This window comes from Orbicella faveolata, unplaced genomic scaffold (assembly GCF_042242905.1).
Source record: "Orbicella faveolata isolate gen_17 unplaced genomic scaffold, um_ofav_v1 contig_1, whole genome shotgun sequence".
NCBI classification, from domain to species: domain Eukaryota; kingdom Metazoa; phylum Cnidaria; class Anthozoa; order Scleractinia; family Merulinidae; genus Orbicella; species Orbicella faveolata.
The window spans coordinates 8,727,501-8,752,899 of NW_028301536.1; the positions used below are offsets into that span (position 1 = coordinate 8,727,501).

At 40.7% G+C, this 25,399-nt stretch overlaps 2 protein-coding genes and 1 long non-coding RNA gene across 9 annotated transcripts in view; 1 reads left to right on the forward strand and 2 right to left on the reverse strand.

Moving 5' to 3' along the window:
- The window catches only part of LOC110059410 (protein crossbronx homolog), a 95,936-nt gene that overhangs the window by 18,530 nt on the left and 52,007 nt on the right, over positions 1-25,399 (reverse strand). For 4 of the 7 annotated variants that reach the window (XM_089287999.1, XM_089287994.1, XM_089287997.1 and 1 more), the window contains exons 6-7: positions 13,428-13,505; positions 12,634-12,734 (exon numbers count right to left, since the gene is read on the reverse strand). In XM_089287999.1, the coding sequence (XP_089144125.1) occupies positions 12,634-12,734; positions 13,428-13,505 (179 nt within the window). Of the gene's footprint in view, positions 1-9,373; positions 10,247-10,742; positions 11,927-12,633; positions 12,859-13,427; positions 13,506-25,399 lie in introns of those variants that run through there. The other 3 variants (XM_089287985.1, XM_089288011.1, XM_089287978.1) reach the window with 3 other exon arrangements.
- LOC149117941 (uncharacterized) lies at positions 5,388-9,564 on the forward strand. The gene is made up of 2 exons (XR_016206700.1): positions 5,388-6,169; positions 8,619-9,564. It is a non-coding gene; the product is annotated as an uncharacterized LOC149117941 (long non-coding RNA).
- Positions 19,709-22,212, reverse strand: LOC149117942 (uncharacterized). The gene has a single exon (XM_089288017.1). It carries the CDS (start codon positions 22,210-22,212, stop codon positions 21,286-21,288), a length of 927 nt encoding a protein of 308 aa, XP_089144143.1. The 3' UTR covers positions 19,709-21,285.

Below are 25,399 nucleotides of genomic sequence, written 5' to 3' on the forward strand. Positions count from 1 at the left end.
AGGATAAATTAATCAACATTTAATTTCTGTCTACACCAATTAAAAAGTCTGCAAGGATTAAAAGTCCACGCAAGATTCCCAGATGAAGGCCCACATTGCTAAAACTCATTCACTGCGCATGCGTGCATGAATGAGTTAAAAATGAGGGGTCCCAATGTTCATTTAGGAACCTTGTTTATACCCAATATATCCTTATAATAGCACCATGATTGTAGTCATGATTGCTTGCTAAACTCACGTTTCTGATGATTGTTTTTTGTTCTACTTGAAAAATTGTTCCATATTTATTTTACACAGAGAAATTTATTTCTCAACTCAAAACAACAGATAACTAGTGAGACAATCTCAGATAGTGCAGAGTGTAATTTATGGCTCTGATACAGTAGTCACATAGGTCCTCACCCATACTGTTCTCTCCCTTGTTAGTCTACTAATATGAACGGAATATAAGCGGACAAAAACTAAATAAGACATAATCTTAGCAGTGTGTATGTTTCATGTTTGTGTTTTCTTTCAAGGCCCAAAAATAACTTACAATTAAAAGGCTGCGTGCAAGAACGTCCCCTAGATTTTTCGGCCATTTTTGAAAGTGCTTAAAACTAGCTCAATTTTGGCATGTGGGCTTCGTTTCACCTGAGAAACATTGCTCTGAAGTTTTTTTCGCTGGGTTGCTTTTCGTTCTCGAGAAATAACGTATGCAAAAAAGGCACACAAGTTGGAAAAACCGAGTGGTTTATTGCATACGCAATATCTCGAGAACGAAGCAAACTTTAGCGCGAAAACTACGGGACATTGCTTAACATACCTGAACGAAACTGCATGCGAAATTTGGAGCATTTTCGACAAAGTTCACCTTTGATTAAAATACCTGACGCCCTTTTCCCGCCGAGTCCTTCAAATAAACGAAGCTGGGCCTTTGTTATGATAAACAGAGCCGATCCTTTGTTATAATAGCCAAGCCAAGCCTTTGTTATAAGTCGAAGTCTCACCTTGGTTTATTATAACAAAGGATCGGCCCGCCGCGACCGCAAGGACTTTGATTTTACTTAGAAACCAGCAAAATATCAATTTCACGCAGCTTATATAAGCTCAAATTTGTTGATTTCAGGTCAAAAGTGCTTAAAATGTTGACTCATGTTAACGCGCAGCGGCAAGGATGTTGATTTCTCTTAGAAAGCAGCAAAATGTCAATTTTACGCAACGTAAAAGCTCAAAAATGTCGATTTTAGGTCAAAAAAGGTTTAAATGTTGATTTCATGTTAACCCGTGACGGTAGGGATGTTGATTTCACTTAGAAAACAGCAAAATGTTAATTTTACGCAACGTATAGGCTCAAAAATGTTAATTTCAGGTCTAAATAGGTAAAAATGCTGATTTTACGTTAACACGTGACGGCAAGGATGTTGATTTCACTTAGAAAACAGCAAAATGTTGATTTCACTCAGCGTATAAGCTCAAAAATGTTGATTTCAGGTCTAAATAGGTAAAAATGCTGATTTCACGTTAACGCGTAACGGCAAGGATGTTGATTTCACTTAGAAAACAGCAAAATGTTAATTTCACGCAACGTATAGGCTCAAAAATGTTAATTTCAAGTCTAAATAGGTAAAAATGCTGATTTTACGTTAACACGTGACGGCAAGGATGTTGATTTCACTTAGAAAACAGCAAAATGTTGATTTCACTCAGCGTATAAGCTCAAAAATGTTGATTTCAGGTCTAAATAGGTAAAATGCTGATTTTATGTTAACGCGTGACGGCAAGGATGTTGATTTCACTTAGAAAACAGCAAAATGTTGATTTCACTCAGCGTATAAGCTCAAAAATGTTGATTTCAGGTCTAAATAGGTAAAAATGCTGATTTTACATTAACGCGTGACGGCAAGGATGTTGATTTCACTTAGAAAACAGCAAAATGTTGATTTCACGCTGCGTATAAGCTCAAAAATGTTGATTTCAGGTCTAAATAGGTAAAATGCTGATTTTATGTTAACGCGTGACGGCAAGGATGTTGATTTCACTTAGAAAACAGCAAAATGTTGATTTCACTCAGCATATAAGCTCAAAAATGTTGATTTCAGGTCTAAATAGGTAAAATGCTGATTTTATGTTAACGCGTGACGGCAAGGATGTTGATTTCACTTAGAAAACAGCAAAATGTTGATTTCACTCAGCGTATAAGCTCAAAAATGTTGATTTCAGGTCTAAATAGGTAAAAATGCTGATTTCACGTTAACGCGTGACGGCAAGGATGTTTGATTTCACTTAGAAAACAGCAAAATGTTGATTTCACTCAGCGTATAAGCTCAAAAATGTTGATTTCAGGTCTAAATAGGTAAAAATGCTGATTTCGCGTTAACGCGTGACGGCAAGGATGTTGATTTCACTTAGAAAACAGCAAAATGTTAATTTCACGCAACTTATAAGCTAAAAATTGTCGATCTCAGGTCTAAATAGGTAAAAATGCTGATTTCACGTTAACGCGTGACGGCAAGGATGTTTGATTTCACTTAGAAAACAGCAAAATGTTGATTTCACTCAGCATATAAGCTCAAAAATGTTGATTTCAGGTCTAAATAGGTAAAATGCTGATTTTATGTTAACGCGTGACGGCAAGGATGTTGATTTCACTTAGAAAACAGCAAAATGTTGATTTCACTCAGCGTATAAGCTCAAAAATGTTGATTTCAGGTCTAAATAGGTAAAAATGCTGATTTCACGTTAACGCGTGACGGCAAGGATGTTTGATTTCACTTAGAAAACAGCAAAATGTTGATTTCACTCAGCGTATAAGCTCAAAAATGTTGATTTCAGGTCTAAATAGGTAAAAATGCTGATTTCGCGTTAACGCGTGACGGCAAGGATGTTGATTTCACTTAGAAAACAGCAAAATGTTAATTTCACGCAACTTATAAGCTAAAAATTGTCGATCTCAGGTCTAAATAGGTAAAAATGCTGATTTCACGTTAACGCGTGATGGCAAGGATGTTGATTTCATTTAGAGAACAGCAAAATGTTAATTTCACGCAACTTATAAGCTAAAAATTGTTAATTTCAGGTCTAAACAGGTAAAAATGCTGATTTCACGTAAACGCGTGACGGCAAGGATGTTGATTTCACTTAGAAAACAGCAAAATGTTGATTTCACTCAGCATATAAGCTCAAAAATGTTGATTTCAGGTCTAAATAGGTAAAATGCTGATTTTATGTTAACGCGTGACGGCAAGGATGTTGATTTCACTTAGAAAACAGCAAAATGTTGATTTCACTCAGCGTATAAGCTCAAAAATGTTGATTTCAGGTCTAAATAGGTAAAAATGCTGATTTCACGTTAACGCGTGACGGCAAGGATGTTTGATTTCACTTAGAAAACAGCAAAATGTTGATTTCACTCAGCGTATAAGCTCAAAAATGTTGATTTCAGGTCTAAATAGGTAAAAATGCTGATTTCGCGTTAACGCGTGACGGCAAGGATGTTGATTTCACTTAGAAAACAGCAAAATGTTAATTTCACGCAACTTATAAGCTAAAAATTGTCGATCTCAGGTCTAAATAGGTAAAAATGCTGATTTCACGTTAACGCGTGATGGCAAGGATGTTGATTTCATTTAGAGAACAGCAAAATGTTAATTTCACGCAACTTATAAGCTAAAAATTGTTAATTTCAGGTCTAAACAGGTAAAAATGCTGATTTCACGTAAACGCGTGACGGCAAGGATGTTGATTTCACTTAGAAAACAGCAAAATGTTGATTTCACTCAGCATATAAGCTCAAAAATGTTGATTTCAGGTCTAAATAGGTAAAATGCTGATTTTATGTTAACGCGTGACGGCAAGGATGTTGATTTCACTTAGAAAACAGCAAAATGTTGATTTCACTCAGCGTATAAGCTCAAAAATGTTGATTTCAGGTCTAAATAGGTAAAAATGCTGATTTCACGTTAACGCGTGACGGCAAGGATGTTTGATTTCACTTAGAAAACAGCAAAATGTTGATTTCACTCAGCGTATAAGCTCAAAAATGTTGATTTCAGGTCTAAATAGGTAAAAATGCTGATTTCGCGTTAACGCGTGACGGCAAGGATGTTGATTTCACTTAGAAAACAGCAAAATGTTAATTTCACGCAACTTATAAGCTAAAAATTGTCGATCTCAGGTCTAAATAGGTAAAAATGCTGATTTCACGTTAACGCGTGATGGCAAGGATGTTGATTTCATTTAGAGAACAGCAAAATGTTAATTTCACGCAACTTATAAGCTAAAAATTGTTAATTTCAGGTCTAAACAGGTAAAAATGCTGATTTCACGTAAACGCGTGACGGCAAGGATGTTGATTTCACTTAGAAAACAGCAAAATGTTGATTTCACTCAGCATATAAGCTCAAAAATGTTGATTTCAGGTCTAAATAGGTAAAATGCTGATTTTATGTTAACGCGTGACGGCAAGGATGTTGATTTCACTTAGAAAACAGCAAAATGTTGATTTCACTCAGCGTATAAGCTCAAAAATGTTGATTTCAGGTCTAAATAGGTAAAAATGCTGATTTCACGTTAACGCGTGACGGCAAGGATGTTTGATTTCACTTAGAAAACAGCAAAATGTTGATTTCACTCAGCGTATAAGCTCAAAAATGTTGATTTCAGGTCTAAATAGGTAAAAATGCTGATTTCGCGTTAACGCGTGACGGCAAGGATGTTGATTTCACTTAGAAAACAGCAAAATGTTAATTTCACGCAACTTATAAGCTAAAAATTGTCGATCTCAGGTCTAAATAGGTAAAAATGCTGATTTCACGTTAACGCGTGATGGCAAGGATGTTGATTTCATTTAGAGAACAGCAAAATGTTAATCTCACGCAACTTATAAGCTAAAAATTGTTAATTTCAGGTCTAAACAGGTAAAAATGCTGATTTCACGTAAACGCGTGACGGCAAGGATGTTGATTTCACTTAGAAAACAGCAAAATGTTGATTTCACGCTGCGTATAAGCTCAAAAATGTTGATTTCAGGTCTAAATAGGTAAAAATGCCGATTTCACATTAACACGTGACGGCAAGGATGTTGATTTCACTTAGGAAACAGCAAAATGTTGATTTCACGCTGTGTATAAGCTCAAAAATGTTGATTTCAGGTCTAAATAGGTAAAAATGCTGATTTCACGTTAACGCATGACGGCAAGGATGTTGATTTCACTTAGAAAACAGCAAAATGTTGATTTCACGCAACTTATAAACTAAAAATTGTTAATTTCAGGTCTAAACAGGTAAAAATGTTGATTTCACGTAACGCGTGACGGAAAGGATGTTGATTTCACTTAGAAAACAGCAAAATGTTAATTTCACGCAACGACTATAAGCTCAAAAATGTTGATTTCAGGTTTAAATAGGTAAAATATGGTGGCCAGAAAATAGTGTTAACATCCGGAACTTACTTTGGTTATCTGGGACAATGATTATCTGCACTGAACAAATAAACATCAAATAAGCACTTTTCTAAATACAGCAACGTCTTAAATGGCTAAAAATCACGAGATAAATACATATTTTTCGACAAACGCGATCGTAGCTTTATGTCATGCACCGCCTAACAGATTAACAAATTAACCCTTCTGCGCAACGTACGGGTCTCCATACATCTGCATGTCCGCTGATCCCAGAAGTTCAAAACACTACAAATCATGCCGATATGAAATAAAATCAACGCAACCTGGATCACAGATCTATGTTACAATCGATCGCTGCTTGTTGGCCATTATTACCTTTAAATGAAAAAAGCCGAAACAATCTAGTTACCAGTTCGAGAAACGCGAGCAGAACATGATTGCAATGCATGCCAGGAAGGGTCTTTACACCTCGTGCGCGGGAAAACATGGCGGTTGATACAAGACAAATTTTATCACTCAAAAACCAGTTCTCGCTTTCCAAACTTTGACACTTGCAACGCTTGGCAAATGGGCCACAACTCACGAGAGGGTATTTTTCTTGGGCAAGAACTGCTCTTGGACTTTGCTGCCTGGCTCGATCTGACTTCGAATGCCGATAACACGATTATGGTATATCAGCTACCTTCGAAGTTTCAGAACACATTTTGATTCTTTAAAACGTGCTGATGACTTACGGGTTTATCGAGGCTTTATGATGCCTCTCAACCACCAGGCAGGCACACAAGGTACTTTAACACTATGCTTAAGATATTAATTGACAGAGTTCTAATGCGGCACATCTCTTTTTCGTTCGATGGTATTTCGTTTGCCGCTCGATCGATTCATGTGTTGTGTTTACGTCACAATAACCGATGTAAACAATCTGTTCCCAGATTTCTGCTCTATATACTATTTTCCTTTGACTTTAAGACAGCTAAGATTCAGTGGAATACACTATAAACAGTCTGCCTGTTTGCTGTTCAACAAAATAATAAGGTTTCTTTTGTTTTTTGTTCAACAAAAGATCTCCAAAAGATGCCGCTTGGAAAACTGAGCTTTTTGCATACATTATTTCTCGAGAATGAAGAGCGCCCCAGCCAAAAAAAATCCAGAGCAATGTTTCTGAGGTACAACGAAGCCTACATGCCAAAATTCAGCTATTTTTGAACACTTTCAAAATGGCCAAAAAATCTAGGGGACGTTCTTGCATGCGGCCTTTCAATTACCGTTTGTCAAGATGGTTTTGAAAGGCATTGCAGCAAATGTGACAATTGTACTTTTCGCACCAATGTTTGTAACTTGATACTTTTGTTTTCCTCGCCAATGTGTGCCAAAAGGTACCTTTGTTTCCACAAAAATATAGGAAAGATGTGTATTTTTTTTTACTCACTGCTGGAGATAACTGGAAAATAAAAGTTAAATATCTGCTGAAAAGTCAAAGAGGAACGATTTTGTTTAATTCAAAATGCAAATTTTCATTTCACAGATAAACAAGAACTAATCTAATCATCAAATAGTCACGTCGAGCCACGGGAGAGTGCGCTCTTATGCTGTTGCCAGCCGAGTTGGTGTAAACAATAAAACCACATCAAACTAATACACAATGCTATTGAGTAATACAACTGAGGAGTGTTTCAACGAGAAGTATTGAAGGTAGAGATCTTTACTTGACCAAAATTATATCCTACATAGGTGAGCAAGTCACCTCATCGACTGATGAAATTAATTGGAGGTTTCAGTAAGTACCACGGAATGTGCGGCAATAATAACGAAGTTTCTTTTGTCACAAATTTACTTGTTTTACGTGTAACAACATGGGAAAGTTTCGGCTGAATATGAACTTTGTGCTCTCTTTCATAGAAGAGGAAACAAACAAGCTGCTAAGGAGAAGCAATATGTTCCCATTCTCTATTTCAACCCTGGCAAACACACAATACTCATGAAACAGCAGACGACATTTCTTGAATCGAGCTAGGGAAGATTCCAGAAGATAAGCAGTCACAGTAGCGTTCTTTGCACCTGAAATATAACTGCTATCCCCAGCCAAAACAAGAGTGTGGTATCACTCATTTACAAAAAATAAAAAAAAGCATGCATCTGAACTCGAGAACGGAGTTTATCACACTAGCAATGCTAGAGCGCATGCGTCTTACATGTTATGCTCTACCACAAGGGAAAGCATTCAACGGTCATAGGTAGTCCCATAAGAAATGTATCTTTCGGCTAACATAAAGTCGACTTTGACGCTAACTAATCTGCGCATGCATTTGGAGAGAATTGCTTTTGTTCTTAAGACAATGGCACCACAAGGATAGCATGAGATTTGCAAAACCATATATATATCTTTGTCATGTTACCAAAGAAAGCAACGTAAATCTGACAGGTTTTGCATAATCCACTAGGGTACCTACCCCACCCAACTCCCCTTCCCACAAGGCTAATTGATTAATTGAAATTAATTAATTAATTAAACAAACATTAAAGTTTACACCTTATGGCGTTAGTGGCTTAGCAAACATCAGCCCCCTAAACCATCTCAATAGTGCATTCTGCACTAAAAATGATAGGTCACCACACTCGTTTGCAAGAAAATGATGATTTACCTCCACTTGTAAAAGAAAACGCCACCATTTTTTAATGCGCGCACGCTAATCACATGTGAAATTATGCGCAGTAGGGATGCGCAATGCAATACTGTGGAATGACCTTAAATGTAAATACTAGTAGTAATTGTAGATTAAAGAGTGCGTTCGAGTTTTGGTAGGCTTGGTATGTTAAAAAAACAAAAATTCTACAGACAGCATTAATTTTTGTGCCTGAGCTGTTAGGTGGGCGTGAAATTGGTCTCCATTCAGCAGGGGCAAAACTCGCAAATGAATTGATCAAATGAATTTCATCTGTACTCATTAGGATCCCGCCCAGGAAAAACTCTCCTCTGGGATCCTGGTGAGAATCCTGGCGGGAAGCAAAATCTTGGTAGTATTCCCGGTGAGAACTAAATTCTCGTGAGAAAAAATTCTTGCGTAGAAATTCCCGCCGAGAGGTTGCACATTCTCGTGGCTGAAATGCAAATCCAGGCGAGGGTGCATTAAACCTGATCTTGAGATTTGACCCTGGAAGCAACTAACCACTCTAAAACTATCGTGAACTATATCTAGTTAAAGTTTTAATATTTATTACAACTTTATCTTACAGTTCCACATGTTGAAAACAAGCAATGAAGATGAAATCCCACACGAGTTTTACCTAAAGCATGCCAATCGCGTCTGAGACAAACTGGAGCTTTTAATGGCAACGCGACAACTAGCCGCATGCTCTTAAACGTGCTTCGTAGTTTATACACAGGGATCACACAATCTTGTTGAATAGGAAGAGAGTAAATAAAGGAATGAAAAAGATTGCATGCTCCCTGTGCTTGCCACGGGAATCTTTCCACCAAGGTCGTTAACCCAGCAATACAATTGGCTGGCTAGAATCACGTGGGACATAGCATACACTATTCCGCGAGTTGGAGAGAAAGCATCTCAGGAGGTTTGAGGGCTTCTTCAAGTGCTGCTAAAAAATCCACCTCAGAAAAGAGCTGAAAAATTGTTTTTGCCTGGTTTGTTTACTTCGAAGCTTCAGCAAGGACCTTTCTGCAGGGAAAAGGTGTTTTGTTGAAGTTGTTGTAAGCTTAAATTGCATGCCAGCTGTGTGAGCGTCAAACCATGGAGGTTGGTTGTGCAAGGAATTTCATGAAGACTTCTTGAAGCTAGCCTCGATGGAACTGTGTGCATATACGCTGAACAATTTTACCAGACTCCAAAACTGGAAGGACTTAACTTTTGACTTGATGAGGCTTGAAATGTCATTCATGAAAACTATGAATGCAAATTTGCTTCTTCACAGCTTCAACTGATTAAGTTTGGTAGACCATGTTATCTTCCATTTTGTTGTTATTTCAGTAATGATTTTCTTTTACTAAGAATTTTGTTACATGCAGATATCGCAAGGTGTCGAGCACAAGAATATTCACATTTCTTTCATTGTAAAGCATATCATGCCAATTTGTGTATGAGCTTTGGTGTTTTATCTTCTTGCGAACCAAAAAACTGTGATTAAACTTTTTTGTTAGCTAATTAATTAAATCGTGTTGTTTTGAGTCTGTTTATCAGTCTGTTTTTCTTGATATCCAGCTGTTTTTAAACTTCAAACTTTGCACCATGAATTTTGCCAGAACTTCTTCTTAAATCGTTGACACCATTTTTGTGTCACTGACAAACAAATTTAAGTGGCATTAAATCAAACCGCCACATAGCTATATGTGTACGTTTTTTAATTAAGTTAACTACCCTCAAGCACTTAAATACTGGGAGGCTTTAACCTTTATTTAAAAGACGATGGCTCCAAAAGAAATTTGTGGCAGCATGTCTAAAATTTTGCCGAGATTCCCACAGTGAATCTCACCAAGAATTTCACTCCCTGCCATGAGTATTGGTGAGATTCCCGGCAAGATCGCAGAGAGATTTTGGCCACCAGGAATTTGCTTCTCGGCAAGGATCTTGCCAAGATTCACGTTAGGAATCCTGGTGAGATTTTGGCTGCTGCGAACCTTGGCAAGATTCGTGGTAGGATACTGGCGAGATTTTAACCACCGGGATTTTTGCTTCACGACGAGAATCTCGGCGAGATTCGCGGCAGGAATCCCAGCGAGATTTTGGCCACTGGGATTTTTGCTTCTTGCCGAGAATCTTGGTGAGATTCATGGCAGGATCCCAGTAAGATTTTGGCTGCCAGGAATTTCGCTTCCCCGTGAGAATCTTGCTTGGATCCCGCCGGGATTCCTGCCGGGAATAAAAATACAGGGGGGGTCACATTTAGTCTGCAGTTCCCATTTTATACCTGAGTCAGTGCACGCTTTATGCCCAGTCCGTAATGCTTAGTCTGCGTTTTATACCTAACTGTGTTTTATGCCCAGTCCATAGTCTGTAATCTGCAGACCGCAGTCCCAGTGTGTGTTTTATACTGATCGTGTAAATCAACACCAACCATGTTTGTTCTGTCGGTATGCAAGACAACATGCTTTTAGTGCCAAAACAAGGACAATTATTTTGTTTCTGAACACGACTTCACGAATCACCTTTGCTTTTGGTTAACAGCTACAGGTCTAGGGCACTTTCACTTCTGAAACAATGAAATGGAGGACATGTTGGTTTACCAAAGCAACCCTGTGGGAGGGTAACTCTTTTCCTATGTTAACACTTTCGTTGGGTTTATGTTACATAGTTTGGGCACAGAAATCTAGGCCAGCAAAGTTGATTTATTCAGCAGAAAGCAGCACTGGTTTCGGTCGAAGAGAAGAGGGTAGACAACACACAGCCAAACTACAGCTTTCTGTTTGTACAAAAAGTCATACACATTTCATGAAGACACGTCTGCAAGGTTTTAAAATGCCATTAACACTGACTTCGAACTTTAAATAAACAACTTAGCCACTACAGTCTTCAATAAGCTGCCTTGAAAAGTCATACACATTTTGTGAAGACATGTCTACAAGGTTTTTAAATACCATTAACACTGACTTCAGTATCTGTTACAGTTTGCAATAAGCTTCCTGGACACTTGCAAGTCTGCAATATTGCACAACACTCGAAAGTAAGCACATGGACGAACATGATGTCATTCGCCCCTGAAGAATTTTTTTGGGGGGGGCGTGGAATTGATGTCCCCGGATTCATAGGTCTCAAATTTTTCTGCATTACACGATTAGAACTGCGTTCTGTCGAAAGCAATAACTCTAGTTCTTCCATGCATTCGAGTGTTTACACTTTTCTGACTTGAAGCACGCCAAATTTACCAGTGGATTTTTCTACCGGTGACATAAATACGTATTAACCAACAAACAAACAAGTACTGATTCTATGTCATAATGCCACATGCCATCAACAAACCTCGCAGAACAGCTGAGTTCAAGTACCAAAAAAGTATTTTCCATCCAGCTTTTGTTCTCAGATACTCAAGGATATGAATTTTCAGGAAGCAGTTGAATATGATCTATCCACACTTGATTTGAAGTCTTTGAAAGAGGGACAAAGAAATGCAGTGGAAGGCTATTTATTCGGCCAATACATGTTTGTTTACTCGTGATCGGGAGTCCTGATCGTTTGGGTAAAGTTTGGACCTTTTGAAGAACAACAGAGCCGCTCGTACAGGTTGTGTAATTGTTGAACTTTTTGTTGCCTTAATAAGTAACCAAGTTTCTTCTCTGAAATGAAATCACATTGCAGCAAATTTGCATCGGTCGTTTTAGCGGGCTGGAAGTAGTCGTCAATAAATACCTAGGAATGACTTTCAGGAACAGCACTCCATTCTCTGCTGTTCACTGCGACTTCGATTCCCCATGTTATTGAATCAAGAGATCTAGAGCTTTACAGAATTAAAGCTCTCCCCAGCTGACTCCATCTTCTTGCACAGTTTCTACTTGGGCTAATGCATTTGTCACGCAGCTATCTGGTCGATCTGGACTACAACAAGTAATAAATACGGCTGAGTCTTTTCAGGAGGCGTTACTCAATGGAACAGCTTTCACCGTTAATCAATATTGCTGACTACCTACATACATACATGATTTCATTTGAGTTCATAGCGCACAGTACTCAAAGAAATCAAGTCTGCTTTTGCCATGATAGCGTGTGGAGCACATGAAAAAATGAGAAGTATCAATCATGTTTTACATGCCAAAAACTTATGCTCTGATTCAAATCTCTGCAAGTGAAATAAGTGGACCTTTCGCAACTTACATTGCTTATGCTCGCGACTTCGCCGGGGACTTCGTCACTTGAACATTGACTTGTGGCAAGTCTGTGGAGTGGTATACATCCATTCATGTATGTATGTACCATGGAATAGAGCATGATCGAGTCACGAGTATTTTCTTGGTATACACGCAAGCCTTTAGGCGAGTGAGTATACCGAGAAAACACATTCAAGTGATAAGTTATGTGGAATATTCCATGATATGACAAAGAAGTGTATGTTGTATAACTATGTTATACCATACCATAGAAAACACAGTGGCCATCACAATTCATGTAGCACACAATGGGAAGTTTGCAATGGGTGTAATATCATCAAGTATACAGTGGCTTTCCTGTATTCTAATTGGCTGCATTTTCTTTCGCATGGTATAAATAGCAATATTCCATGGATGCCCAGAGCAAGCAAAATGTACCTGAACTGTTGTCTTGGTTAACTTCAGAATCAAACAACTGGAGAGCATCTGTGGCACACTGTTTAGCTTTTTGTTTAAATTCCTCCATGTCACTATGAACTCTGAAAAGGAATTGAGAAATAATAGCTCAATTAATGGCAATAGTAACCGGTTTTTGACCAAGCTTGTTTGGTGCAGATGGCTGGATATTGGCCAAGTTCTCAATTGCATGTTTATGGACCGAGATTAATACAAAAAAAGAATGAGGCCAATATTCAGCCATCTGCACCAAACAAGCTTGGTCAATTTAACAAATTGACAACAGCTTTTCATACGTCGGTCCTGTGATTGATCATGAATTTCATCATAACATTGTCAAAGTAGCTGTGGCGCAGACTACTTTGACAATGTTATGCAAAATTCACTTTCAGTAACAGGACAGCACATGAAAAACTGACGTCAATTTGCTTTTTACAATAACAAAAAGCGCATCATGTAAATGATAAATTCATGTGTCTGTCTGCTTATTGACAATGAAATTGGCCAATGAGCAAGTGAAAATTTCTGAAGCTATTGTGAAAAAGATTTGTCATGTGGCATAAAGAAGACCATTTTCTTACACAAACAGCAGGTAATCCTGCACACGCAGGATAGTGCCATCTTGCCTACTCTGGTAGCCAATCACAGTGCATGATTTGGTTCATTTTATCCAACATGGAGCCAGCAATTTAATAAACTCAAATACTAAAACTCAACTGCCTCATAAGATAAATTTAAGACAAAGTCATAAGAAGCTGAAAAAAGGAAATACTTACACATTAACAGCCACTTCATTTAGTCCTCCCCAGGTTTCTACATTATAAAAACAACTCTTCATAAAACTTAGGACTTGCCTGAAAGAGATCATTTTGTATGTTTAAGGTTGTACATGTACATGTTTAAATAAATTTTTGACATCACTGTATGGTTTACAAAAGTTGTTCTTTTGAAAAATGTGGCTGATTTGTTTTTCATGATAATACTTAAAGTTCACATCTGGAGAACAATTGAAGAGCCGAATGCATATCCGCCCCTATGTCAAATTTTAGGCCTTTTTTCTCTTCTCTGGCTCTGATTTGCCTCAGTCTCGGTAAATTAACTACAAATTATATTTCAAACACTGAGCTGGACTTTTTTCACTCATTTGCATGTTTTTAACTTGGAAAATATTATTTTCCAAGTTGTAGTGGAGGGAAGATTTCACTCCATCACTCCATCACTTCCTGTTAGACATTTGGAACCCCAAGGGGAAACTCCCATATCAAAACGTTTGAAGGAATGCTCATCAGAAAATTTAAATTTAACTCCTACAGGAGACTAATATGGGTGCTGCTCGAGCTTCATTAGACCCTTAAAAGATACCATTTAAAACGGAATAGGTTCCATTACTAGCCACTATTCAAGGATGGATCCCGCGTGCACTTGTACACCCGACACACGAACTCGAGAGATCGGCGGAAGTCAAGCCTAAAAACAGAACTAAATGAGAGCGTTTCTTTTATTATTATTTCTTTGAGTGCACTAATTAAAGGATACTTTGACAGCTCAGAATGGTGATGTTTTGTCATCAACACCCTAATTGAGACCAGAATCCTTGATTTGTACCCAAGATGATGACCTGACCTTTTCATATAGGAGTCACTCTGGGTTTCCAACATCACGCCATCTAAGGCCGTTTTACAGTCACTTGCACTGTGCCGTAGTTATTCTTTGAATTTCTGACGCAAGAACTCAATATCTCACCACAAAAGTGAGGAGATAATTACTGAAAATCACAAAATTGATGAGCTGTATGAATTTTCCAATGATTCAAACCGTGATTTGAAGTTTTAGACAATCAACAGACATGAGAATTGAGAATTTGAGCGACGTGTTTCGCTATAATTGTTTATATGGTATTGGAAATAAATACACATCAATACAGACATGGCGAAATGAAAAAGACATTACATAAGGCTGGGATTTCTACAGTCACTAATATCGCCTTGCAAAGGAAAGAAAATGAGAAAAGGAAAAAAAGAGAAAAGAAAAAAGAAGTTATTACAACAGAGGGTATTCATATTTAGTCACCCAGCCAAGTAGGAACCCTGCCGAACAGGGCTCAACTTTGTTGAGCAGATGAGACACAGTGCTGTCCTTGTGGTACAGTTGAACCCCATTACTATGGACACCAAAGAGGCATCATAAAGCCTTGATAAACCTGTAAGTCATCAGCACATTTTAAAGAACCAAAATGTGTTTTCTGATGTTCAAACAAACTGATGCAATCAAGTTATCGGTACTTGAAGTCAGATCAATCTAGGCAGAAAAGTCCGAGAGCAGTTCTTGCCCAAGAAAACAATCCTCTCATGAGTTGTCGCCCATTTGCCAAGCATTGCCATGGTCAAAGTTTGGAAAGCGAGAACTGATTTTAGACATAAAATATGTCTTGCATCGACCACCATGTTTCCTGTGCGTGCGTTGTAGAGAGCCTTCCTGGCATGCAGTGCGGTCACACACAGTGGATGTTTGGTGGCTTTAGAAGCCTGATAAACAGCATTTTAAGTAGGAGGAAGTGGATTTTACATAGTTATTGACGTAGGGAGTACCACAGATAATGGCCAACAAGTAGCGATCAATTATAACAGCAATTTTATTTCAAATTGGCATGATTTGTAGCGTTGCAAACTTATGGGATCAGGGGACAGAGCCCTAACCTCAGAAGCCTTGTGAAATCACCATTTTGCTCTGTTATAAGTCAAATGAACATCCCTGTGGTCAGGCATTCTTGTGAAGTCTATGTTTAACTGTTTCTTAGGTGAAAAAAGTGTCTTTGAGGTCAGCCATTGACGCGAAATCAACATGTGTTTCTTTCAAGCGAAATCAACATCTCTGAGCTTTCCTGTGTCAACATTTCACTGTCTTCTTTACATGAAAAGAGCATCTGTGTGGTCATGCATTCTTGCGAAATCAACATTTAACTGTTTCTTAAGTGAAAAAAGAGTTTTTGGGGTCACCTTTTGATGTGAAATCAACATGTATGTGTATCAAAAAAGAGGGCTGCAGTCCTGAAATTGTTGCATTGTTCACATAAAAGCAATATAACTTTGCAGAATGGTGTAGCACCACCTCTTGATCATGAGTTGTCTACAAAGTGTATTTCCAGGTTTTCTGATTCGAGGTTTCTCTGTTCCCATCTGGTTGAAAATGAAGCTGTTATCACTCCATGTAACATAACATTGCTTAAATATAAGTCTTGAACCGAATAGCAAATGAGATGCGGGAAAAACTGTCGTTTTTTTCAAGGACATCAGTATTCTGTTTCTCGTTTGGCAGAATAACACAAATTAATTCAAAACGAGGTGAACTAAAATCAACATCTGCAGCAAAATAACTTTGGAGGGGAAGTAGGGGGTTGTATTCGCACTTCACGCACAAATTTTGACAAAATTCATGTGCCACTTATACTTTTAGCTGCTTTTGACCAAAGCTTTTCATAAATTAATTCACGAATCAAGTGTGGTTTTTAGTTGTTCTTCACCTGTCAGACAGATTTTTGCCTTCGTCACATGTCATGCATAAACCCTTTGCACCCTCTTTGCACTGTAAACTAATCGGTCCATTACTGTGTCAAAACTGAGTGTTAATAGTTTGATTTTGTTCAAAAAATATTCACTTTTATTTACATTATTGCAAGGCCGAGAATTTCAGTAGTCCCCACCCTAGCTCTACAGATATTTACTTTTATGTTATTTCTTCTCCAGAGGCTACACCCTTGTAAAGGAAGTACTCAGGAAGACCGCAGCCCAGGTAGCATGTCATATTCACATTTATCTTTCCCCATCAGTAGGCTAAAATGGTTTTTGGTAATAAAACCATTTCTTCGTATCACAAACTGAGGAAACCGCTAGAGTAATCATTTCACTAGCCAGCAGAGCAGACACAAGTACAGAGCAGAATACCTCACTTCAAGGACTTGGCGTTCACCGGCTTCAGTGTCACTATTGTGAAATGCATATTATTATCTCTTAGAGCGTCACACTTCCAATCACTGATGCTGTACTGTGGAATCAACCTTTCTAATCAGTTATTTACTACTCTTGCCCAAGGAGCTAGCCAATGTTCGTCTGTAGCGAATGACCAAGGTACTTTACCGATCCGTAAGGTTTGCTGTCAGGGCACGGATCTTCAGTTTGACAGGCCAGGAATTTAAGCCATTTAGTTCATGGTTTTACAACTACACTTGCCAACTTATCTTTGCAAAATATCCATATAGGGCTGCTTGCGCTTGCTGGTTATTGAAGATATGTCTACCTCAAGCTCAGTACAAATCTCCCGCAGCATCCCTATGGAAAACTTTGATAGCTTGGACTGGCACACAATTTCACAGATGTTATAATTTTCAAATATGATTGGATGCTGAAAAGCAAAAGTCTTCATCACTTGGTTCCTCAGTCAACTCTTGGATGTCATTCTCTGTGTTTGCTTATTGTCTTTCAACGTCTTCACCGCCAGTGCTGTAAGTTCTTTTTGCTGTCAAGCGAGAAAAAAAATCCTGCTATTTGCAGAGGTGTGAGGAGGTCGTCCTTTTCAAAGATACTGGAGCCATTGCTGTGCTTAGCTCTCCGCATTGCCTTTGAAATGTTAGCAGGATCAGCCTTTTGCCCGGTGTGTTCATCTTGGAACACTTCAGTAAGATAAGTTTTCTGAGTAGACATGTTTATCAAACACAACTGAACATGTTTAATACTCGAATGTCGAAAATCGATAATAACAAGAATTTCCCACGTGTCGGGCTACTTGATGGTGCAATAAAGATCACATGACTGCGATATTACACATACATCAATAAATGAACATAAATTATATAAAAAATGTTCACAACACTCCCCGGGGTTGATAAAACGCTTTGACTCAACAGTCTAAATCTTGAATGTCCACTATTCAATAAATATCAAAAACATACTTCATCGTCTATAATGATCACTATCCAAAATGAAACAATTTCATCTCATTTATTCAGTTCACTCAGAAACTTCAACAGGAATTAAGTCCTGTATCACTCTATGTAATACTTGTGGGTTTCGATCCTCCTTGCCAGCAACCTTGACCTTTGTGGATTGAATCTGACCATCTCTACCCGGCAATAGTTCTTCAACTTATGCCAGTTTCCAAAATGCTCTTTTCGTCAGATCAGACTTCACGATCACTGTGTCACCTACTGAGATTGGGCTCTCCTTGTTTTGCTTCTTGCATCTCTCATTAGCATGCTCTTGTAGACTCAAAAGATACTCATGCTGCCATCTCTTTGTGAAATGATGTAGCAATCATTGGTGATGCTTAGCTCTCTTTGTTAAGGCCTGGTTAACACTAACAGCTTTGAAATGCTGGTTACTTGGTGCACTAGTAATTCATCTGCCAGTAATAAGATGAGATGGTGTAAGTGGAATGGAAATGGACTCTCCATCATCACAGACATATGTTAATGGTCATGCATTTATGATTGCCTCTATCTCCACCATTGTGGTTTGTAAGCTTATCATAGTTTAATGAAGTGCATCCCACTGTTTTCTTCAAGGGTTGCTTCACAACTTTAACCATGCGTTCCCAAACCCACCCCCCCCCCACCCCACCAAGGGGCTCACTCAATGATAAAGTTCCATGTGATGCAATCGTCACTTAAGTATCGCATACCCTCGTCTGATTGCATCATCTTCCTTATATCCCTGGTTGCGGATCTGAAGGTTTTGACATTGTCAGACAGGAGGGTGACTGGTAATCCCCGGTGACTAATGAACCTCCAGAAGGCCAACAGAAATGAACTGACGCTCAGAGGAGTCAGTTCCAAATGAATCACTCTTGTGAATGCGCACGTGAATAAACAAATGTACACCTTGTCAGAGCCCTCTTCTTTTGAAGACTTTCCGTCACATAAGTACAATGGACCCATAAAGTCTAATCCCGTGTGGGCAAACGGCAGGTCTAGAGACACTCATTCCATTTTAAATCTGGAGTCGGTGGAGCCCCTTCTACTCTTCTACAGGTGGCACACTTTCTTAAAATTTGCTTCACAACTTGTCGACCTCATGGTACCCAGAATCTCTCTCAAATAGTGGTTAAGGTATCCCTGACTCCACTGTGTTTAATCTTGGAATGCACATCCTGGATGATAAGATTAGTTAGTGGGTGCTTAGATGGAAGTAAGATTGGATTCTTGCTTTCTTCAGAGAGCGGTGCATCGCTTTTGCGCACACGCCAGACGCGAATACTACTTCACCTGCCTAACCTTGCCCCCCATCCCCCATACAGTGTTGAAAACTACTAGCTGCAATTTCTCCTAATTTTCAACATTGTATTGGGTGGGGAGGGGGAAAAGAAACGTGTTTTTAAAAGGAAAGCAGCGCTTTTTTCAAACTTCAGTAGTGAAACACAGATAATTCATTAAATTACATAAGTGTCCCAAGGGCTTTTGTCCACGATTGTAGTTGGACTAGCAATGAAGCTCCTAGCAGTTCCAACCTGGGAATTGACTGATGTTTGCTCGGGGCTACTCTTGTCTTGGAGGTCATGATGTTGACTTGGGTTTCACCATTGCTGAATGCGGTACTCAGGTACATGACTGCTGCATAGGCTCACTCTGACGCATCTGAAAATCCATGGATCTGATATGAACATATGGCTGACTGCGTCAGTGAATAATTGGCATAACATTGGGAAACTCTAGGGCATTTAAGTCATAAATGAACGTTTTCCACTTCGCCAAAGCTTCTCCTTCCAAGTTTTCATCCCAGCTGACCTTCTCAACACATAGACTTTGGAAGAGGACCTTCATGATATGTTTATTGCCAACAGAGTTAACAGTCCAATCAGATCAAAGATTTTAGCTGACAGTTTCAAAACAGATTGTTTGGTAGCTGGAAGGACTTCTGCGTACTCAATTAGCTTAGAGAGGTCATAACAAAATTCATCTTAAATTACATCCCAATAAATCTCAGGTGTCTTCACCAATGTTCTGTTTCCAGTTTACCATCTTTGACACTCGATGACTCTTCTCTCTTGAGATTTTGTGTAATTTCACTTTCTTTGGGAGGGGCTTCCATAGCTGACCAGATTTTTCTTTCTTCATCCTGCTTGATTTTCTCGTGGAATGACTGACAGAATTCCACTTATGCAGTGAGAATTCTCCATCTTTCATGATTTCCTGTGCTTTGTCATACAAGTTCACAGTTTCATTCTCGTGAAACACTCCTGCCAGATCATCAACATAGAAGCTTGAACTTAACAAAGATGTTACTTCTGGTTCCTTTTCTTCGTACTTTGACAGATGGTGTTTTATGGTACTTGGCAGGAAAGCTGGACTTGGAGTTAAGCCAAACACAAGCCTTTGAAACTGGTATTGCTTGATTTGCGGACAATCTTTCTCAATATCATTGAACCACAGAAACCTCAGCATTCTTCTGTCTTCTGGGTTGATCTGTATTTGGTGGAAGGCCTTTTCAATGTCAGCTACTACAGCAATTGGATAACCTCAAAACTTAACCACAATATCAAATAGGTTTGGCACTAAGTTCGGTCCTTTCTCTAAACACTCGTTAATGGAGGCAGTTGACTTGTCGGATTTGGCTCAACCATCAAATATAACTCTCGATTTCGAAGTTTCCCGGTCTGACCGAATTACACCATGATGAGGTAAGAAATATATCGGAGCTTGGTTGTAGTTGTGTTCTGGTACGGCTTCTATAATCCTGGATTTGACTTGATCCTTGATCACATTGTCATAATCTCTTAACAGTTCCTTGTTTTTCTTCAGTTACGAGTGCAGCTGTCTCAATCTTGTAACACACAATTTGTACTTGTTTGAAGCAGGAACAAGACGTTCCTTCCATGGCAGACTGACTTCGTATCTTCCTTCATTCTCATTGAAATGAATGCTCTGCCAGTGCTGTTTTCTTCATCACTGTCTTTCTGCACCACTGCCAGTCCTGTAAGTTCCTTTTGCTGTTAAGCGAGAACAAAAATCTTGCTATTTGCAGAGGTGTGAGGAGGTCATCCTTTTCAAAGATACTGGAGCCATTGCTCTGTGTGGCTCTTTGTACTGCCTTTGAAATGTTAGCAGGATCAGCCTTTTGCCCAGTGTGTTCATCTTGAAACACTTCAGTAAGATAAGTTTTCTGACTAGACGTGTTTAGTAAACACAACTGAACATGTTTAATACTTGAATGTCAAAAATCAATAATAACAAGAACTTCCCACATGTCGTGCTACTTGATGGTGCAATAAAGATCACGTGACTACAATATCATGCATACATCAATAAATGAACATAAATTATATAAAAAATGTTCACAACATGAGGTTCTTTCTTGTCCCTGTTGCTGACTTCAGAGCCCATTCCATCCGTAGAGCCAGACCTTAATCCTCCAATGATAAGATGACATCTCCATCAACAGCTTCTGGAACCACACCAGCACCTTGCTCCAGCTTGGCGGTAAAAATTATCATTGCCTTGTCGTGCAGAGTTTCTTTCTTCTTCCCTTGAGCTTTACAAATGTGTAGCGAGCTAACCTTAGAGCTACATGTTAATTACAAACAGGAACGGATAGAAAACTTGTAACAAAAACTATTAATGTTCTTCGTGCCACTGTTTTTGGTTAGTTAGTTGGGGTCTAGAACAAAGTCATTGTAACGTGCTGGATGACGTCGCACGTGTGTGGATCTGCGGGGTGAGGGACTGGTATAAGAGTCACTGGCAGGGGAGTCTATAACAGGATCAGTTTGGGTGTCCTCACGGGGTTCGTGTCCTCCAGCAGGAAGGTTGTCATCAGGAACTTCTTGAGTAGCAGGTGTTGAGATTGCACTCGGTATGACAGGTGGAGAGGGTGGGGAACGCACTGGCTGTGCTGGTGGGGTTTCATCGGATGACGAGTCTGCTTCATCGTTGATTGCCGATGGTCGGTAGTCTGCTACTTCAGATGGAACCCAATAGCAATCTGAGGTTTTCATGCGGTAAGATGTGCTTCGAAGCTGAGAGCCGACAAACTTTCTGATGTTGCAAAAAGAGCCGGTTACCTCTACAACTAAATAGCGATTGCATGCTCTAGTCTTGTCGCGATCGGAGTAAAGGTAGACTAAGTCACCAACGGTAATGTACTCAGCTGGGAGGTTCTTGGCGATGGGGGCCTTAGCCTTCTCGCTGTGATGGTGGTTGGCAATACGTTGTTCGTGTTGCTGAACGATGAGGTTCTGGTCATGCAGTGGTATCTGCTGGTTTGAGAATTGATCTTGCTGTGTCCACATCTCCCTAGCAGAAAGGCCACGTGAGCAGATGCATGCGTTAAGGGTAGCTGTCGCTACTGACAGGGTCACAGGAGACACAGGACCGCCAGGTGGGTCATGTCGGAGTAACTCGTTTTCAACTTCTTGAACCGCCCTCTCGGCTACGGGGTTCTTGTTACGATTCTTGGCATTTCCAATCTCTATGGTGATTCTGTGCTGTTTCAGTAGTAGGTCTTCTGTTAGTGCCTTGAATCCTGAGGTGGGGTCAGTGCGTATGACGGCTGACGGCCCATCTAGTGGACGCATTTGGACACAAAGGCGGATTAGGGCATCACGTAGCGTGTTGTGTCGCTCACCCTCCAGTAGAGTTGTGGATGTGAAGGAGGTCACACTCACGTAACACTAGTATGAGCTGTCTCGAGCACTTGATAACATCTGCAGCGAATGATACACCAACGGCATCAGGTGGAGGGGAAGATGACTGTTCCTCTCGCATTTTCAGGGTTTGGTGCAAGGCAGCACATTGGTGGCAAGCTTGAGTCACATGGTCAATACCCTTGTCTATGTCCAGGGCATACAGGTAGCGCTTGGTTACAGCTTTGAGTTGATGACTGGATGGGTGACTGAGTTGGATGTGTAAAGCGGTCAAGAGTCCCTTCAGTACTTGTCGGGGGACGATATTGCATTCACAGGTTGGTGCGAGAGGCTTGTTGCGCTTAACAAGCAAGCCATCCTTCGCGATGGTTGCTACGTTGAGGTACCTCTTAACATCCCTCGAGTTTGTTAGCTTTTTTGAAGGATGTGTTCCTTGTTGTAGATGTGCACTAGTGCGTCGTAAATCGGGGCATTCGGCCTGTGTGGTCAACCAGGCGGTGCAACTGGTGAATGGGAGGTGTTTGGCGCCACTAAGTATGTCGTGAGTAGATGTGTGTCTGACAACTGATTCTTGGGTGAGCTTTGTAAACGTGCAGACCTGGCAGGCTTCATCTTCACACAGGGCAGCATTACAGCTGGAGAAATCTGAAGGCAGTATTGCAGAGCCGGATATGTGTCTTACAGAGGCCTGATATCAGCTCACAGTAGATAGGAAGGTAGACACACGGACGCTTGTGGAGAACTCTCCTCGGCAAAGTTTTTCATACGCCTGTACGCATGGTTTGCTGTCGGTCAGTATGCAGGCCTTATGATGAGACTGTATCAGGTAAGGGCTGAAGTGCTTGGTGGCAACGGCGATAGCTAAAGTTTCCACCTCACATGGTAGCCACACTGTCTGTGAGCCACGTAGTTTGGCGCTGAAAAATCCTGCCAAGCGTAGCTTGCCATCACGACATATAGGGTGGTGCCTATTCCAGGTTTTCGGACAGCTCCGTCTGTCACAATCCACAGTTGATCGCCAGGTCTGCGGAGCGAAATGGTGCGGGTAGTGGATAGGGCTGCCTGGGCATTGCGGAATGATGTTCTGAGGTCATCTGTCCACTGGATCGTTTTGTTATATTCACGGCCAGCGACAGTGTCGTCAAGTGTTGCGAGGAGTGTAGAGCATCCAGGAATGGCCCAGGAGAGCACCTTGAAAGCTCCAATGAAGGACTGCATTTGGGCGACAGTGTCGGGTGCAGGGCACAAAGCAAGGGCGGTGATATGGTGTGGGCTGGCACTTAAGGTGCCACAGTTCCAAATCCAGCCTAGTATTGTTGTGGATTGTGGGTTGATGATGGTCTTCGATGCAGAAAGGCAGAGATCACATTTGTGGCGGGCTTCCAAAACTTTTGTCCAGTTCTGCAGGAGTTCTTCCGGGGAGTCGCCTCTGCAATACAGATCGTCGGTGATTTTAGCAACGATGCCTTCCTCCAACAGGTCACCGAGCACTCGGCTCATGAGCTCTTTGAGGGCCGTCTTGGAGCCTAGCATGCCCATGGCAGACCACGCATACACACGCACAGCCCAGAATGGTGTAGCAACACTGCAATATTTCATAGAGTCGCATGAGAGTGGAATCTGGTAGAATGCGCTGGTCAGGTCTGTCACGACGATGTGTTTCCACTGGGCAATAAGACGTAGGGTGGAGTCGACATCGGGCATAAGAGAGGGCTCAGGCTTCCTGTAGTGACCGACGTCAGCAAATGTGGTGACTAAGCGGTAACCACTGTTGGCTTTCTTGATGAGGAAAGACAGGTTTAGGTACTCAACTGCAACGTTAAGGTCTTCGGGACGTCTAAAGACACCCAATGCTTCTAGTTTGCCAAATTTCTGTTGCAGCTCCATTAGCTGGTGATGGGCATACTGCGGCAGCTGGCCTTTCTGTTCGGGGGGTTCCACAGGACCCATGTTTACCCTTGCTTCAAATGGACCTACTGAGCCATTGTAGCCTTTGATGTTTGGGTCGCAGACGTGGTCGTACTCATCCAGGAGTGAGGTAAATTTGGCTCTGATATAACGAGTAAGTAAGTTTGCTGGATCAAGACACACGTTTCCGGAGTGTTTCGTGCTGGCCTGAAGTATAGGTAGTCTGGGTTGCAGCTTGCAGCTGTGAGTTGTTATCGCGGGCTTCCGGTGCATACACAGCACGTACCTGACAGAAGTGCTCATTTCTCTTGAGGAAATGTGGCTGGGGAGAGAGGTTGGGGATGCGTATCTTTCCTGTGACGTTGGAGATGATGGCCGGGGTTGGCCACAGTTGGGAAGCTGTTAGCTGTCTTATGCTGGGCGCATTGGTCTGCGGTTCCAGTGCATACACAGAGTCGCGAGGTGCATCACTCGGTAAATCAACTTCAAGGAATTCTCCGGGCCAGATAGTTGTGGACGAGGAAGGCGAGTGTAGCACTATGGCACGATGTGCCGCAGAGCTGACTGCTGCAGGTTGGTGTGACCCATAGTTGTGGATGGACCCGTCTCCAAGGATTACTTGGTGCTTGGCTGGGCGTACTGCGATATCATTACTTTCCATGAAGGGGGTCCCAGCCAGTACATCTACATCGAGGTTTTCAACGACAAGGCCTTCAAAGGTAAATATCCGGTCTTCACGGGTGAATGATAAGCATGTTTCACCCACCACGTGTAGGGGAGATGAGCCATCTGCTTGGTGGATGGATTGAGAACTGGGGGTCACGTAGCAGCCAAGACGGACAGTTGGGTCATGTGCTCACCTTGTACTGAGATCTGTTGCCAATGGGTTTGCGATAACCACTGAAAGCAGTGGGCATGATCTTAGTGTCATTGGCAGTGCGTATCTCATCAAATAGGGATGTGAGGGCCTGAGATATTTCTGGCTTTATGGATGCTAGAGTTCGTGATCGTAATTCGGTTCCATATCTTTGTTTCACTAGCTTAGGCGACTCAGGGTGTATTAATCTGAGCCAGGTCAGTACGATGAAATTTTCCAGTGTAGGAGTTAGTTCCTTGTCTTCAGTGGTGAGATCACCATGGTGGGAAAGGCTGTAAGCATGGAGTAAAGTGTCCTCCACAAAGGCCATTAGTCTCTGGAAGAGGTCTTCAG